Source organism: Tachyglossus aculeatus, chromosome 2 (assembly GCF_015852505.1).
Source record: "Tachyglossus aculeatus isolate mTacAcu1 chromosome 2, mTacAcu1.pri, whole genome shotgun sequence".
Classification (NCBI taxonomy): domain Eukaryota; kingdom Metazoa; phylum Chordata; class Mammalia; order Monotremata; family Tachyglossidae; genus Tachyglossus; species Tachyglossus aculeatus.
Window position 1 is genome coordinate 148323929 of NC_052067.1, and position 19274 is coordinate 148343202.

Sequence of the window (19274 nt, forward strand, 5' to 3'; positions counted from 1 at the left end):
AGTAGATAAAATGTTTCCTGACTATGAAAATGTTGTGCTTTTGCAGTTGCTTGTGCATGGCAAATCATGCTAAGATTCTTAATTGTGCGGACTAGCAGAAGAAGTACAGAATTACCATTCAATATTTTATCTCTCCAGTGCAGACATGCTTGACATCACATATAGAGTTTTAAACCCCCAACAGGAGAAAAAACAGCAGTGAAATGGCTTTTTCTGAAGTCAGGAGGCCTGGAAATCACCTAGTAGACTACCATGCTAGTCCAGATGGGACATCATGTGTTCTTCTTTCTGCCTGTTTCCTCATTCATTACTTAAAGACACTTTCCAAAGAGATCATACTGTTTACATGTCAGAAAGAGACTGTTTTATACACATCTGTAGAGGTTAGAGTATAGTTAGTTGTTGGTACTCAATAAATATTGAACAAATATCACCTGTAGACTGTAAGCTCTTTGTGGGCAGGGAACATGTCTATAATTCTATTTATCTATTTTGATGCTATTGATGCCTGTCTACTTGTTTTGTTTTGTTGTCTGGCTCATCCCTCTAGACTGTGAGCCTGTTGTTGTGTAGGGATTGTCTCTATCTGTTGCCAAATTGTACCTTCCACGCACTTAGTACGTTGCTCTGCACACAGTAAGTGCTCAATAAATACAATTGAATGAATAAATGCCTACTTTGTTATACCATACCCTCCCAACTGCTTAGTACAGTGCTCTCTACACAGGAAGTGCTCAATAAATATGAATGATTGATTGATTTTCCTCCTACCCAAAATTTCCATTTTGGAGTTTCTTTTTGGTATGGCCTAAGAAGAGTACTAGTACTACTTCTCACCTGCAGACAACTATGGAAATATGACCCGTCCTCTTTCTTTTTTGACTTTTCTAACCACAACCCAACAGGACATTTCTAGTCTACGTCTTAATGTTCATTACTTACCAAGGAAGGCTTTCCTCGATGAAACAACATCTATGAAAGTGTTGTGCCACTCTAGTGCTATTCTCACCCCTGCCATTTTCTTTGCATCTGTATTGTGTGTCTGCAAAGGATGGGGGTACCAATACACTTTTTAAAGTGGAATGTGTTGAGTGCTTACTATGTGCAAGGCATTGTACTAAACCGCTGGGGTAGATTAAAGCTGATCAGATTGGACACAGTCCATATCCCACCCGGGGCTCACACTCTTACTCCCCATTTTACAGTTGAGGTAACTGGGACACAGAAAAGTGATTTGCCCAAAGCCAGGTAGGAGACAAGTGGTAAAGCCAGGATTAGAATAAGGTCCTCCAACTTCCAGGCCCTTGCTATTTCCACTAGGTCAAGCCACTTCTCCTGTGGCTTCCTGCATTCTTTTCCACTCTCTCATGTGAGAAAGGCCTCCTCCTGGCCTTCTACCTCAGGAGACGTCCCTTCCTCCTTGCTACCACCAAAGTTCAGGGCTAAGAGGGAGGGAGAGGTGAGATGATGGTGATGATAATAATAATATTTGTTAAGCGCTTATTATGTTCCAGGCACTGTACTAAGCACTGGGGTGAATACAAGTAAACCAGGTTGGACACAGTCCCTTTCCCACATGGGGCTCACAGTTTCAATCCCCATTTTACAGATGAGGTAACTGAGTGAGGCACAGAGGAGTGAAGTGACTTGCCCAAGGTCACACAGCAGACAAGTGGCAGAGCCAGGATTAGAACCCATGACCTCCCGACTCCCAGGCATGGGATCTATCCACTGAACCATGCTGCTACCCCTGACTTCTGGCTTCCATTGCTGGAATTGTTCTTCTCCCAAGAGCACATGCTTTTGCACGCTCATACACACACACACACACACATACATACATACATATATATATCCCTCCCCTCTTCCCTTCCCACCCCCAAGACCTGGATACTTCAACTGCACTCTGGAAACTGAGCCAAGAAAGGCAGTTGTGCTCCTTGTCCCACTCCAGTCTCAACTCTGCTGACATCAATCTCCATATACTAACCCGGATGACAATTCACTAAAGTGATTACATTTTGGTTTTGTTATTCAGGTTCCCATCAACTTTTTTTCAAAATTTGTAATTCCACCCTGATTAGATTTGGAGGCATAATCATAAAATCCCCGCTTGCTTCCTTTAAGCAATTTGAAAACCCCTGTTTTCTCTTAGGAGATTGCAGCGTTCTCTCAAGAAAGCCTTCTTCTTCCAGAGCGAATAAGCCGTGCATTTCTGGACACAAATTCCTTTGGTCCACTTCTATGCTGCTGCCAAGTAAATTCATTGGGTGAGGCTCATAGTTCGACTGGTTTGTCACTCTTTTGGCCAACATTTCTCTAAATGAAAGGCTTATTAATATGCATGCGAAATTCCCATTAGGATGAATTGCTGCATCAAAGAGATGAGATCCATCAAATTACCTTGCACGGGCAACTAATCGTGCAGATATGTCTCCTCCCTTCACCTTCCTCCACTTCAGTAAATGGTTGGAAAGAACAAATAGTGTTAAATTTGGTCCCTCTTTCTTTACAATCAATGATCGTTGTCTTTTCTGGGAAAATCTAGTTGGACACAGCAATAACCCTATTCACTATGGCTGAAAACGATAAGATCCTGTAAACGATAGAAAAATCCTAGGTGTGGGTACAGGAATAAATAAGACACGCACATCAGGTACATGAGATGCAATCATTTGATAGCACATGAATGTGATAAATGACTGAAATAAGGTCCAAATTTCCTGCTTCATGTTTTTGCATACTCACCAACCCTCTGCCCTTGTGTTGCTCTGTGCCTGAAATATGTGCCAAGTTTGCTTAGTTCAACAGGCATATCAGGTACACTTGGTAAATCTGGTACTCAGTTTGAATTCACCTAGAAAATCGAGTTAAACAGGTGAATTGGGCTTTCACTAGGAATTAGGATAAGCCACAGTGACTAATCATTGCACAGTGCATTTGATTATTTTCTTTCCAAAGTCCCAACTGTACCCTTCCTGGATACTCAAATATGGTAAAATATATTTTTTTTTGCTCACTGTTTCTCTGTGCACAATGCATGCGATATTATATGGTGTCTGAACTCATCAGTTTAAACTAAAAGTTACCGGAAAAACATAACAACACAAATTAAGAAGTATCCTCCATCTTGGCTGTCTTCAGGACTGAGTCTTCTCCCAAAATTTTGCACAGTTCATTCAGTCTTTGCTGCATTTTAGGAATTCCTGCCAGCTGAGATTCTAGTCTTTGTTTTTCTTCACTCAGTGTTAAGCGGATGGCTGTATCCAATTGTTCAAAACGCCAACCTCCTTCTCCATCGAATTGCAAAAGATGAGTGTGATACTTCCTGAATAATAAAATTAAAGGAGCACGTTAACAAATGAGTGTTAGCTATAACTTCAGTTAGAGTTTATTATTTTAATTGATATCCTAAGGCAACTTTTAAGTAGGCCATCTACATTTGCATAGAACAGCCTTCCCTGAAAGGTTGCACATTCTTTTTCCTTTTGTCTGAAAACCATTCTTATTTCTCTCCAATAAATTGGAAAATGTCTTGTATTTCATATTTTAGGCATGTCATGAGGACAGAGTGGAACAAGCTAATGATTCTTGTGTGTAATCCCTATTAGCAACATGTCTACCTTAAAAGAGTTCAAAAGAGCAAATGTAAAAAGAAATAAAAGGGAGTCCAAGGGTGGGGAGACTGAGATGAAGACATAAAAGAAAGTAAGAAGAAGATGGAAAATACATAACTGCTGAAGAAAAAGAAACATTGCAGCAGTGGACAGGAGTCAATCAATCCATCAGATGTATTCACTGAGCACTTACTGTGTGCAGAGCACTGTACTGAGCACTTGAAGAGTTCAATACAACAGTAAATGAAAACATTCCCTGCCCACAATGGGAACAACAAGGAGATCCTTTGAAGGAAGGGAAAGGACCCCAAAAGAAGGCAAAAGAGCAACATAAAGAAAAAAAGAAAGCAAAAGAGCAACATAAAGGAAAAAGAAAATAAGCAAAAGCAACATGGAAATATAGATGGAAACAGAACATAAGAGAAAATTAAATAAGCAAAAGTACATATTATGATGCACTTTCCTGCAATTTCACTTATGGCCCTTGATATTGTTTTGGGTGTCTGTGCTTCCTGGGTGAGGGGCTTTAACATTCTAGTCAGCGGAAGAAAAAAGAAGAAACTGCGGTGATGAATTCATTCATTCATTCAATCATATTTATTGAGCGCTTACTGTGTGCAGAGCACTGTACTAAGCGCTTTGGAAGTACAAGTTGGCAACATTTAGAGACGGTCCCTACCCAACAGCGGGCTCACAGTCTAGAATGGCATTTGAAAAATGACATGGTCCAATCCAGGACAAGTTATCTTTACCTTTATTTTCCGATTGAGGTTTGACCAACTCCTCTGCTCTTACCACATGATTTGAATTATAATTTGAATTATAAATAGGAAGAAAAACCTGTCTAGGTGTCTCTGCCCCTTGGACTTGAGGTGTGTCTGTATTGTGTTTTAATATAATGGGTAGAGTTTAGCCAGTCAGCAGAATGTAAGAAGGTTTTCAGGAGGAAATGTGGCTCTGACCAAGGTAATAATACTGAGGTTTATTGAAGTTAAGCTACAATAGCTTCTACCACAAATAGGATAAAGCACAGGAAAGTGGTAATTACCAAGCTATAATTCTATCTATCGGTAAGATAATTTAATAAACTTCTGCAGCTTTGACATTGACAACCATGGGGATTAATTTATATCTCCCATCACTAGGGCTTAAGAGGCCATTATCTGAAAAATGCATTGCATTTCTTCCCATCCCTGAAAAAAACAAAACCCTAAAAACAGAAATACCAGACAAAACATCATATATCTCAGATGGTTGAATTAGGCTTAAGAAAGAGTAGTTGGATTGCTGTGATTCTGAATAGCGATTCCTGTCACCGAGGTCTGGGCACGATAAAAGTGAGCCACAGAATCCATTTTCAACTTTTGGAAGGAAAAGTTCTATACAAGAGAACCCTGCAATTCAGTCAAGACGGGAAAATGGATCACGAATGGGACTGTAACAACTAGGATTGCTGGAGGATGCTACAGGTAGATTGGAAAGCAGCACAGAACAGCAGTAATAATAATATAATAATAATTGTGCATGGCAGGAACTGGGGCTAGGGGTGGAAGTAGTGTGGAAGGAATTGATTTCCCTGCAGTGATGGATAAATACTGACTGGGGTTCATGGTTCCCGGACTCTGTCATCAGTGAGTACAGGATGGATCTCTGGATTTTACAGTGTTTGGTCATTTAGAAGTGGAGGTACATCTGTGTGAGAGCATATGTATATCCGATGTAGATTTTCATTCAATCATATTTGTTGAGCACTTAGTGTGTGCAAAGCACTGTACTAAGTGCTTGGGAGAGTACAGTATAGCAATATATGGACACATTCCCTGCCCATAATAATAATAATAATAATAATAATGGCATTTATTAAGCACTTACTATGTGCAAAGCACTGTTCTAAGCACCGGGGAGGTTACAAGGTGATCAGGTTGTCCCACGGGGGGCTCACAGTCTTAATCCCCATTTTACAGATGAGGTAACTGAGGCCCAGAGAAGTTAAGTGACTTGCCCAAAGTCACACAGCTGACACTTGGCAGAGTTGGGATTTGAACCCATGACCTCTGACTCCAAAGCCCGGGCTCTTTCCACTGAGCCATGCTACACAAGGAGCTCACAGTATGGAGGGGAGACAGACATGAATGTACATAAATAAATAAATAAATAAATAAATAAATAAATAAATAACCAATATATACATATGTGCTACAGGGCAGGGAGGGAGGATGAAAGAGGGGAGCAAGTCAGGGAGAAACAGAAGCGGGTGGGAGATGAGGAGAGGAGGGTTTAGTCAGGGAAGGCTTCTTGGAGGGATGTGCCTGATGTACACCTCTGATATATACCATATATATATATATATATATATGACCTTATATATCTACTATCCTAAGTGTTTTAATTTTAATGATGGATTTACTTTATTGTTTGAAAGCTTTAAATGTTATCATTCACAAAAAACCTCTAGGCACAAGTACATAAAATAATTTAAAATAGTTCCCACCAATTGAAAATTATGAGAACATATAATCAGTAAAGGAAAACACACCCCCAAAGAGCTCACTGAAAGATATGGGTTTTGGTTGTAAGTAGAATACATGAAACTTGCATACGCAGTCGTGTCTAATTTAAAGGCATGGGTGTGGAAGTTGGTGGATTTGGGTTGTAATCACAGTTCTGCCAATAACCTGCTGTGTAAGTTCAGGCAAGTCACTCAAAAATAATAATAATAATGATCATTATTGTACTTGTACAGTATTGTACAACAGTCAAGCACTGTTGTAAGTGCTGGGTGGATTCAAGAAAATCAGGTTGGACAGATCCCTGTCCCCCACGGATTAAATCCCCATTTTACAGATGAGGAAACAAGACACAGAGAAGTTAAGTGACTTGCCCAAGGTCACAAAGCAGTCTGGTGATGGAGCCGTCATTAGAACACAGGACCTTTGATTCCCAGGCCCTTGCTTTTTCTATTAGACCACACAACCTCTCTGTGTCTGTTTTCCATTGATTTATCAACTAACTGATAATTGGGTAGACCAATTTTTAGATGTTGAAAATGTTTCCAGCTATGTCTCCGTCAGTTCTATGCACTGTTTTTTCTGCACTGAAGAGTGCTAGGAAATAAGGGCAGAGGCTGGAATACAGTGGATCAATCCATCAATTGTATTTACTGGGCACTTACTGTGTGCAGAGACTGTACTAAGCACTTGGGAGAGGAGCATATAGCAGAGTTGGTGGTCATGTTCCATGCCCACAAGGAGTTTACAGTCTGGAGGGGAGGGTTCATTCATACTTTAAGAAGCTGAGTGGCCTAGTGGAAAGAGCATGGGCCTGGAAATCAGAGGACCTGAGTTCTAATCCCAGCTCCGCCATTTGCCTGACATGTGACCTTGGGCAAGTCACTTAACTTCTCTATACCTGTTATCTGTAAAATTGAGATTTAATACCTGTCCTCCCTCCCATTCAGACTGTGAGCCCTGGGTGAGAGAGGGACTGTGCCCGACCTGGTTACCTTATACTTACCCCAGTGTTTAGTACAGTGCTTGGCATACAGCAAACACTTAAAGTATACCACGATTATTATTATTGTCATTATTATTATTCTCCTTTTGGCTCAAATGGTAAACCAGTGTCTTCTGCCTGGCCATCATCACAGTTCCCACGCTGGGATGCGGGGTATTTTATCCACCTCCCCTTAGATTGAGCAGATACCATCATAGGAAGGTGTACTTAGCTCCGTTTTTTTAATGACATTTATTAAATTCAGGTACTGAACTAAGTGCTGGGGAAGATACAAGCTAATCACCTTGTATACAGTCCATGTCCCACATGGGGCTCACAGTCTTCATTCCCATTTTACAGATGAGGGAACTGAGGCTCAGAGAAATGATTTGCCAAGCAGACAAGTGACAGAGCTGGGATTAGAACCTAGGTCCTTGTGATTTCCTTGTTATCAATCCACTTGGCCAAATTTCTTCCATTTCTGACTCTCAGGTGGGTTTCTAGAGTTCTTCCACACAACTCTGGATCAGAAATGAATTCCAAAGACTTTTATAAGCTTAAGTCATCATTTATCCAAAACATAATCCACCCTGATTCTTCTCAGGTAATTATTATTATTATTTTATTATTGTTAATAATATTTGTTAAGTGCTTACTATGTGCCAGGCATTGTTCTAAGTGCTGGTGTGGATAGAAGAAAATCGGGTTGGGGACAGTCCCTGTCCCACATGGGCTTACTTTCCTAATCCCTTTTCTAGAGAAGCTCCGCCAATTGTCAGATGTGTGACTTTGGGCAAGTCACTTAACTTCTATGGGCCTCAGTTCCCTCATCTGTAAAATGGGGATTAAGACTGTGAGCCCCACGTGGGATAACCTGATCACCTTGTATCCTCTCCAGTGCTTAGAACAGTGCTTTGCACATAGTAAGCGCTTAACAAATGCCATCATTATTATAACCCCCATTTTACAGAGGAGGGAACTGAGGCACAGAGAAGTGAAGTGATTTGCCCAAGGTCACACAGCAGACAAGTGGTGGAGTCAGGATTAGAACCCACGACCTCCCAACTCCCAAACCTGTGCTCTATCCACTATGCTATGCTGGTTCTCATTGATTGAAAAGTACAGTGTATATTGCTTTGCTCTGCTGCTTCCATGTCTCATTTTAAAATTTTGTTGGAAACTAGATTTTTTTTTAAAAAAGGAAGTTTTTCTACCTTCTTCTAATAAAAATAACTATAAGAATGATGGTATTTGTTAAGCATTTACTATATGTCAAGCACTATACTAAGCACAGGGGTAGAGAAGAGATAATCAAATCAGACATTGTCCTTGTCCCACATGGGGCTCACAGTCTCAGTAGGATGGAAAATGGGTATTTAGTCCTCATTTTACAAATGAGGAAATTGAGGCACAAAGAAGAGAAGTGATTGCTCATGGTCACATAGCAGGTAAATGGCAGAGAGGGGATTAGAACCCAGATCCTATGACTCCCAGGGTCATGTGGTTTCCAGTGATCACGCTATTGCCACTGTATTTTAAGTTATCTATTGCAGGGAGGAAACTATAACTAATGCCTTGCAGTTTTCCATGCTAGAAACTAACAGGATGACTCTACAATGCAACGAAGAACTCATTTAATGTTAACTTCTTTCTTGAAAATATAGTAATATGATGGTTTCTGGAAATCCTTATGTACTAATTACATGTCGGTATCGTGCAGAGTTCAATATAAATGTTCATTAAAAAGTAATGGTACATAGAACAACAGACAGAACCCGTGAACGACCTTACTTACCGACTTAATGAAGCAACCAGAGAATAGTAATAATACTAATTATGGTCCTTGTTAAGTGCTATGTGCCAAGCACTATTCAAAACACTGGGATAGATACAAGTTAATCAGGTTGGATACAGTCCCATCCCACATTCATTCATTTATTCATTCAATTGCATTTATTCAGCACTTACTGTGTGAGAGCACTGTACTAAGCACTTGGGAGAGTACAATACTACAATGCCTTGCACATAGTAAGCGCTTAACAAATACCATAATTATTCATTATTATTATTACTACAATACAACAATAAACAGACACATTCCCTGCCCACAGCAAGTTTACAGTCTAGAGCAAGGAGCCCACAGGGGGCTTACAGCCTTAATCCCCATTTTACAGATGAGGTAACTGAGGCCCAGAGAAGTTAGGTGACTTGCCCAAGGTCACACAGCAGACAAGCCAACTCCATCATATGAGGCACCATTTTATATGCCTGGCACATTGTGAGTGCTTAACAAATACTATTTGAAAAAAAAATTATTGTGATGAACTTACCAAAGAGAAGGCCTATGTGTTATAGACAGCAAGGATATCCCGACACTTTTTGCAGCTTGAAAGATTTTTCCTTCAACATCGATACTGACGGCACTGGTGCATTCATCCAGCAACGCATATTTAGGTCTTTAAAAAACAAGTAATGAGATGTAAATCAGATGTGCTCGAACTATTCAGAGCTCTCAACTTTTAAGGACAAAAAGAAAGGCGGCTATAGGGTCCACTCAATGGTAAGGAGGTGAGGAAAATCTCAAAAATCTCCAGTGTCTACCAATCAACCTACGCATCAGGCAAAAACTCCTCACTCTTATCTTCAAGGCTTTCCATCACCTCGCCCCCTCCTACCTCACCTCCCTTCTTTCCTTCTACAGCCCAGCCTGCACCCTCTGCTCCTCTGCCACTAATGTCCTCACTGGGCCTCGTTCTCGCCTGTCCAGCCGTCGACCCCCGGCCCACGTCATCCCCCTGGCCTGGAATGCCCTCCCTCCGCACATCCACCAAGCTAGCTCTCTTCCTCCATTCAAAGCCCTACTGAGAGCTCACCCCCTCCAGGAGGCCTTCCCAGACTGAGCTCCCTCCTTCCTCTCCCCCTCCTCCCCCTCCCCATCCCCTGCCTTACCTCCTTCCCCTCCCCACAGCACCTGTATTCATGTATATATGTTTGAACATATTTATTACTATATTTATTTTACTTGTACATATTTATTCTACTTATTTTATTTTGTTAATATGTTTGGTTTTGTTGTCTGTCTCCCCCTTCTAGACTGTGAGCCTGCTGTTGGGTAGAGACCGTCTCTATATGTTGCCAACTTGTACTTCCCAAGCGCTTAGTACAGTGGTCTGCACACAGTAAGTGCTCAATAAATATGACTGAATGAATGAATGAAAGGAAAGTCACTGCCGGACAGCTCACCAGAAGTCATGACCAGTGAGATATAATGCGGGGCAGGTACTGTGTCCAACCTGATTTGCTTGTAATAGTTATAACAACTGTGGTATTTATTAAGCACTTACTATGTCCCAGGCACTGTACTAAGCGCCGGGGTGAATACAAGGAAATTGAGTTGGGCAGGCCCTGTCCCACGTGCGGCTCATGGTCTCAATCCCCATTTTACAGATGAGGTAACTGAGGCCCAGAGAAGTGAAGTGATTTACCCAAGGTCATACAGCACACAAATGGTGGAGCTGGGATTAGAACCCATGACACCTGACTACGAGATCTGTGTTCTACCACTAAGCCATGCTGCTTCTCCACTCCAGTGCTTAGTACAGTGCTTGGCCCAAAATTAAGCACTTAACAAATACCATTATTATTATTATTATTTATTAATGCTGGTTGAAAATTTGAATGCTTCCAGTCTCTGTTCTCATCAGCAACAACATCTGCTGGGATCTGGGAGGGAAAAAGCAATGACTCTTGAACAAGGACCTAAGGAGGGATCATCCCATCAGAGAAAGGCTTAAGGTTTGAGGGATGTCTGTATGACATCATTATAGTTTCCCTTCCATGGCAGCATTATGCTTACTTGATTGTACTCACTCAATTTCTTAGTACAGTGCTAAATTTATTAATTATCACTGATCATTTAGTTGATTACATTATCTTTTTGCATGCCTGAGGTAACATATCTACCAACTCTGTTATATTTACTCTCCCAAGCACTTAGTTCAGTGCTTGGCACATGGTAAGCATTCAATAAATGCAACTGACTGATTAATGGCAGCATTATGCTTCCTTGATTGTACTCACTCAATTTCTTAGTACAGTGCTAAATTTATTAATTATCACTGATCATTTAGTTGATTACATTATCTTTTTGCATGCCTGAGGTAACGTATCTACCAACTCTGTTATATTGTACTCTCCCAAGCACTTAGTTCAGTGCTTGGCACATGGTAAGCATTCAATAAATGCGACTGATTGACTGTAACATGTTGTGTTATATGCATTGGTATGACATTTTTTGCTAGCGGCAAGCATTCAAATGCCTGAAGCCCTGATCTCTCACCTTCTCTGCAAGCTCGCATTTCTGCTTGCCTCCAGGGCATCTCTATTTGCACTACCCACCCAACATCAAACTTAGTATGTCCAAAATGGAACTCCTTATCTTCCCACCCAAACACTGTCCTCACCCTGACAGTCCTGCCACTACAGACAGCACTACCTATCCTCCCTGTCTCACAAGTATGTAACCTTGGCGTTATCCTCAACTCACCTTTCTCATTCAACCCACATATTCGATCTGTCCCCAAATCCTGTTGTATCAACCTTCATAAAATTCATAAAATCTGCCCTTTCCTCTCCATCTAAATTTCTATCTTGTTTATCCAAGCACTTATCCTCTCCCACCATGACTACTTCATCAGTCTCTTTGTTAACCTCCCTGCCTCCTGTCTTTCCCTACTCCAATCCATACTTCACTCTGCTGTCCAGATCATTTTTCTTCAAAATTCTTCAGTTTCTCCACTCGTCAAAAATCTCCACTGGTTGCCCATTCACTTCTGCATCAAACAGAAACTCCTTACCATTAGCTTTAAATCACTCAATCATCTTGCCCATTCTTTATGATGGCATTTATTTATGATGGCATCTATTAAGCGCTTACTATGTGCAAAGCGCTGTTCTAAGTGCTGGGGAGGTTACAAGGTGATCAGGTTGTCCCACGGGGGGCTCAAAGTCTTAATCCCCATTTAACAGATGAGGTCACTGAGGCAGAGAGAAGCTAAGTGACTTGCCCAAAGTCACACAGCTGACAATTGGCAGAGCCGGGATTTGAACCCATGACCTCTGACTCCAAAACCCATGCTCTTTCCACTGAGCCATGCTGCACTCTTTCCTTTCCTCCCTGATTTCCTATTACAATCGAGACTGTACACTTTGCTCCTCTAATGCCAAACTACTCGCTCTACCTCATTCTCATCTATCTCATCGCTAACCTCTCGCCCACATCCTGACTCTGACATGGAATGTCCTCCCTCCTCATACCTGACAATCTTTTTCCCCACTTTCAAAGGATTATTAAAAGCACATCTCCTCCAAGAGGCCTTCCCTCACTAAGCCATCATTTCCTCTTCTCCCACCCCTTTCTATGATGCTCCTTCACTTGAATTTGCATCTTTTATTCACCCCTCTCAACCTCAGAGCACTTAAGTACATATGCATAAAATGTATCCATTTATGTTAATATCTGTTTTCCCCTCTAGACTGTAAGCTTGTTGTGGCCGGGGAATGTGTCTATCAGCTCCCTGACACTGTTCTTTCCCAAGTGCTTTATACAATGCTCTTCTCACAGTAAACTCTTAATAAATACCATTGATTGGTTGACTCCTCCTTCACTTAACCTCCCGGAGTTGTCTTTCCAAAATGTGCTGAATGTACAATGACCTTTATAGAGACAGAGACCACTGAATCACAATGAATCATACATTCAGTAAAGGAAAGATTGGGCAGGTTAATGAGTGCACCTCCTCATACACGGCAATTTATCCTTGGTGACTGAATTCTGACTAATTAACTTAAATGAATATCTTTGTAGCTAATTACCAGCCTACATTTAGACACACACAAACCCCCCAATCCTGAATAATTGTTAGCAAATAATTCATATTAACAAGAACTATGCTGGTACACCAAAGCTCTTCCAGAATGAGGTGTGACTGACTTTTTTTTTTTGGATATTTGTTAAGCATTTCTTGTTTGAAGCGCTGGGGTAGATACAAGTTTATCGGGTTGGACACAGTCCCTGTTCCACATGGGGCTTACAGTCTAAATTGGAGGGAGGAGGATTTAATCCCCATTTTACAGATGAGGTAACTAAAGCACAGAGAAATTAATTGACTAGCCCAAGGTCACACAGCAAGCAATTGGCAGGGCTGGGATTAGAATTCAGGTCCTCTAACTCCCAGACCTGTGTTTTTTCCACTAGGCCCCGCTGCTTCTCAACGTAGAGACAGTACTGACTGAACTTCTTCTTCACTTGCCCTTTTCATTTTCAAAATTAAATTGATTAGAAATATTAGGTAAAAGCTTTTTCTGACCACGTCTGGTACATTATTCAATTTTTATCAAATTCCAGGGCTGGCAGGGGTGGGTGGATGACTTCATTTTCAGTATGGGAGTGAGCTGGGTGGGCATGTTTCTGGAAGTATTTAGAGCGGGGAGATTTGAAGGGCAGAAGAGTAAAAGGAAAAGGAGAACAAGAGGCAGAAAAGGTGTAAGAAGTGGGAGAAAGAAAGGAAGAGGAAGAAGAAAAGAAAGGGAAGAAGAGCGATAAGATAAAGTGATGAAGGGACAGAGGAAAAAAGGGAAAGGGAAAGGAGGGAAGGGAATCAATAATATTTACTGAGTGCTTACTGTGTGCAGAGCATTTTGCTAAGTGCTTGGGAGAGTACATCATAACAGAGTTGGGAGACACATTTCCTACCCATAAGGAGTTTACAGTCAAGAGGGGGAGACAGTCAGTAGGATAAATAGGTAAATAAATCATAGGTATGTACATAAGTGCTGTGGGGATGAGCAAGGGGTAATCAATCAATCAATCAATCATATTTATTGAGCGCTTACTGTGTGCAGAGCACTGTACTAAGCACTTGGGAAGTACAAGTTGGCAACATATGGAGACGGTCCCTACCCAACAGTGGGCTCACAGTCTAGAAGGGGGTAAATAAAGGGTTGAAATTCAAGTGCAAGGGAAATGCAGAAGGGATGGAAGGAAGGGAAGGAGGGTTTAGTCGGGAAAGGCCTCTTGCAAGAGATAGTCACTCTTGGCGCGGCTGTTGCCAAGTCTTTACTCACCCTCAAATGGCCTGGGGTGTGCCTACATCATCATCATCAACAACATCATCATCATCTTCCTCATCAGTGGTGTTTACTGGGCACTTTACTGTGTACTGAACATTTGTGCTAAGCGCTTGGGAGAGTACAGTATAACAGAGATGGTAGGCATGTTCCCTGCCCACAATAATAATAATAATGATGGCATTTATTAAGCGCTTACTATGTGCAAAGCACTGTTCTAAGTGCTGGGGAGGTTACAAGGTGATCAGGTTGTCCCACGGGGGGCTCACAGTCAATCCCCATTTTACAGATGAGGTAACTGAGGCACAGAGAAGTTAAGTGACTTGCCCAAAGTCACACAGCTGACAATTGACAAAGCCGGGATTTGAACTCCCAAAGCCCATGCTCTTTCCACTGAGCCACGCCGCTTCTCTATGCCCCATTTCACTCAGCCAGGGGAACGCAGAAGGAACAAGGCAGAAGTTGAAGTTCTGGGAGCCGCAGCAGTGCCGACTTCAGTCCAGGGAACAGAGGCTCCAAACCTGCCCCTGCAGCCAGGTGAGCCACAACCACTGAGCTTTGTGCAACAGCGGGAAACCAGCACTGCAGTGCTGAAACTTTAGCTCCTGCTTTGTCCCCGATTGAGTGACTCTCCCATGACTATTACTATTATCATTATTAATGATTGCGGCATTCGTTAAGCACTTACTATGTGTCAAGCATTATTCTAAGTGCTGGGGTGGATACAAGCAAATCGGGTTGGACATAGTCCCTGTCCCACATGGGGCTTACAGTCTTAAGCCCTGTTTTATGGATGAGGTAACCGAGGCACAGAGAAGCAAAGTGACTTGCCCAAGGTCACACAGCAGATAAGTGACTGTGAGCCCACTGTTGGGTAGGGACTGTCTCTATGTGATGCCAATTTGTACTTCCCAAGCGCTTAGTACAGTGCTCTGCACATAGTAAGCGCTCAATAAATACGATTGATTGATTGATTGATTGGCAGAGCCAGAATTAGAACCCAGGTCTTTCTGACTCTCAGGGACGTGCTCTGTCCATTAATAATAATAATAATAATGATGATGGCATTTATTAAGCACTTACTATGTGCAAAGCACTGTTCTAAGCACTGGGGAGGTTACAAGGTGATCAGGTTGTCCCACAGGGGGCTCACAGTCTTCATCCCCAGATGTGGTCACTGAGGTACAGAGAAGTTGTGACTTGCCCAAAGTCACGCAGCTGACAATTAGTGGAGCCGGGATTAGAACCCATGACCTCTGACTCCAAAGCCCGTGCTCTTTCCACTGAGCCACGCTGCTCCCTCATTAGGTCAGGGAGTGAGCCTCTTGGCTATCCCCTCTATGTCTGTACAGGTACATCCTGCACAAATATAGCCAATAGTTTCCCTCCCTCAGTACTCATCCCACAAGGGTGAATGCCCCTCTTCACCCCAAACAACTGCAGCCTATGTTCCAGAGGTACAATAACTCCAGGTGACTGAAAACTCTTCAAGTTCCCACTGAACTGGCTCTATCATCACTGGATAGATTGTAAGATCCTTCAGGGTGGAGATCATTCATTCATTCATTCATTCATTCATTCATTCAATCGTATTTATTGAGCGCTTACTGTGTGCAGAGCACTGTACCAAGCGCTTGGGAAGTACAAGTTGGCAACATATAGAGACGGTCCCTACCCAACAGTGGGCTCACAGTCTAGAAGATCATATCATCAATTCTAGTGTATTGTTGCTATTTATTGTTGTATTGTACTCTCCCAAGCACTCAGAGAAGCAGTGCAGCCTAGTGGATAGAACCCAGGCTTGGGAGTCAGAAGGTCCTGGGTTCTAGTCCCGGCTCCGCCGCTTGCCTGCTGTGTGACTTTGGGCAAGTCATTTAACGTCTCGGTGCTTCAGTTACCTCATCTGTAAAATGGGGATTAAGACTGTGACCCCCATGTGGGACGTGGACTGTGTCCAAACTGATTCTTGTCTCGTCTTATGCTGTCAAGTCGCTTCCGACCCATAGCAACACCACGGACACATCCCTCCCAGAACGCCCCGATCTCCATCTGCCATCGTTCTGGTAGTGGATCCAGAGAGTTTTCTTGGTAAAAACACAGAAGTGGTTTACCAATGCCTCCTTCCACACAGTAAACTTGAATCTCTGTTCTTGATTATCTTCCATACTGCTGCTGCCCAGCATGGGTGAGTTTGGACTTGTAGCAGATTACTTTCCACTCTCTAGTCACTGATCAAGGTAGAAATGGAATGGGTAGGTCTCTGCTTGACTCTCCCTCCTGTAGCCGAGATTGGTAGAGTCCTGGAAACTCTCCAGATGTGAGCCTGAGAGGGGTCCAAACTGATAAGCTTGCAACTAACCCAGCGCTTAGAATAGTGCCTGGCACATAGTAAGTGCTTAACAAATACCATCAGTACTACAGTGTTTTGCACACAGTAAGTGCTCAATAAACACAATTGAGTGAATGGTGTACTTTCTCCAGTGCTTTACCCAGTGGTTTGCACACAGTAAGTCCTCAATAAATCTTATTGACTGACTGAGTGAAATTAAAATTTCTGCACGGGAGCCAGGTGGGACATTATGATCACAAGACACTGGTTAGGTGGGGCGGCTGGCTAAGTCCTCTGATGCTTTTTTTCCAGCCAACCTGGTGAAAAGAACTAGCAAGGGATTGTAAAACCGCCATTAACTTCTGTGTGACTTTGGACAGGTCACTTGACTTCTCTGTACTTGATTATATCCAGACTGAAAGCTCTTCCTCTGGACTGTAACTTCCTTGTGAAGAGGGAACATGTCTACCGACTCTGAGAAGCAAGCTGGCCTAGTGGAAAGATCACAGACCTGAGAATCCGAGAAGCTGGGGTCTCATCCCGGCTCCACTATTTGTCTGCTGTGTGATCTTGGGCAAGTCACTCAACTTCTCTGTGCTTCAGTTACCTCATCTGTAAAATGGGGGTTAAGACTGTGAACCCCATGTGGGATAGGGACTGTATCCAAACTGATTTTCTTGTATCTACCTCAGCACTTAGTACAATGCTAGGCACACAGAAAATGCTTAACTAATACCACAGAAAAAGGGAGGCTGACTAATGGAAAGCAGAGATAGCACTGCATCCATCCCCATCCTCCTTTACTTGTGGTATTTGTTAAATGCTGATTATGTACCAGGCACTGTACTAAGTGCTGGGGTAGATAAAAGATAATCAAGTAGCACACAGTCCCTGTCTCACATAATAATAGTGATAATAATGATGGCATTTATTAAGCACTTACTATGTACAAAGCACTGTTCTAAGCGCTGGGAAAGTGATCTGGTTGTCCCATGGGGGCTCACAGTCTTAATCCCCATTTTACAGATGAGGGAACTGAAGCTCAGAGAAGTTAAATGACTTGCCCAAAGTCACACAGCTGACAATTGGCAGAGCCGGGATTTGAGCCCATGACCTCTGACTCCAAAGCCCGCACTATTTCCACTGAGCCATGTTGCTTCTCATAGGGCCCAATCTCCATTTAAAGTTGAGGTAACTGAGGTACAGAGAAGTTAAGTGACTTGTCTATGCTCACACAGCAGATGACTGGCAGAGCCAGCATTAGAACCCTGGTCCTCTGACTTCCAGGACCACTCTTTATCTACTAGGTCACGCTGCTTCTCTCTCCTCAGCAAGAAAATAACTTTCCCAGATCCTGGGACGTGCAAAGAGGAAGCAAACATTGAAATTATTAGCCTGTCACAGCTGTAAAAGGCACTCGGCATATCTCTGGTGTGCGGCCGGTTCCCCTATTCATTCATTCAATCGTATTTATTTAGACACACACACACACACACACACACACACACACACACACACACACACACGTGTGGGAAGGGAAGGGCTACGTCTTGCCATCACTCAATTCATCTCCTTTTGCCTTGGGAAAAATGGCTGTCTGGCCTTTAGTTTACTGGGAAGTAGAGTGGAATGGCAATGACTGTGTTCAACCTAAATACCCTGTGAGCAGACATATGTGAAAGAAACCTACGAAAGAGAATCCAAGTCAGTCACTCAGAGCACCAGAGACTCTTCGATCTTTGACAGTAATCAATCAGTTAATCAATCAGGGAATATGCTTATTTATGATTATATTGTACTCTCTCAAGTGTTTAATACAGTGCACTGCATGCAGTAAGCTCTCAATGCATATGATTGAATGAATGAATATGTACTGAGCTCTTACTGTGTGCATAGCACTGTACTAAGTGTTTGGGAGCATATAATACAACAGCACTGGCATACACATTCCCTGCACACAGCAAACTCACAGTCTAGAGGCAATATCAGGGATTGGGTTGGAATTGGGTTAGTTCAGATTAAGAAATATTGATGGGAAGGAAAGAGAATTGGGTGAAAGGAAGGGTTGTTTCCTTATTGCTGTGCAGCTTTTTGTAACCAACTCAGAATGTTATCCTATCATGTAAAGCTCTTTAAGCTATTTTAAGGAGAGATGCCAACTAAATGTAAAATAAGAAAAAAAAAATCCTTTCTCCTCTCATTCTCCTGCGGGAGAATGGGTTGCTATGGCAGCAGGGTAAGAAAGGCACAGTTCACTCTTGTTTGTTCACTAGCAGGGATGAAGGCTGACGCCTTCCTTCTGTGGAAATTAAATAGCTTTATCCAATTCTAATTCGAAATGAAAATAATGTGTGTTTCCTTCATATCTAACCCTTCATTTTAATGACTAATGTCCAAACGTCTCCTTGTTCACTCCTATTTTTCAAATCTTCCTTTCAAACGCACCTTTCCTTTTATTATTTTTCACTCGTAGGGATAGATGAGTCTGTCCCTTGGAAGAATCACACCAAACTCAACTAGGCAAAGGAGAATCTGTTAATTCTAAATCAGATGGGCAACAGGGTCAGGTTTTCATAGACAGCGCAAGGGTAAATTGGGTAGAGGCTGTGTACAAAGTGGGGCAAAAAAATATAAAGGCAAGGCAAACAGACCTAGTTAGACCCCCAGAGATAGTGTTAGTGATGCAGCCAGAGACAAAGATCACAGCC

The 19274-nt window shown here is 42.3% G+C and overlaps 1 protein-coding gene and 1 non-coding gene across 2 annotated transcripts in view; both read right to left on the reverse strand.

Annotated features, from left to right (window-relative positions):
* Window positions 1–1889: 1889 nt before the first annotated feature.
* Window positions 1890–19274, reverse strand: part of ABCD2 (ATP binding cassette subfamily D member 2) — a 117244-nt gene continuing 99859 nt past the window's right edge. Inside the window, exons 9-10 of the mRNA XM_038770456.1 lie at window positions 9440–9565; window positions 1890–3328 (exon numbers count right to left, since the gene is read on the reverse strand). Of these exons, the coding sequence (XP_038626384.1) occupies window positions 3112–3328; window positions 9440–9565 (343 nt within the window). The 3' untranslated portion in view covers window positions 1890–3111. The remainder of the gene's footprint in view (window positions 3329–9439; window positions 9566–19274) is intronic.
* On the reverse strand, window positions 16433–16570 carry LOC119924526. The gene has a single exon (XR_005449236.1). It is a non-coding gene; the product is annotated as a small nucleolar RNA SNORA7 (small nucleolar RNA).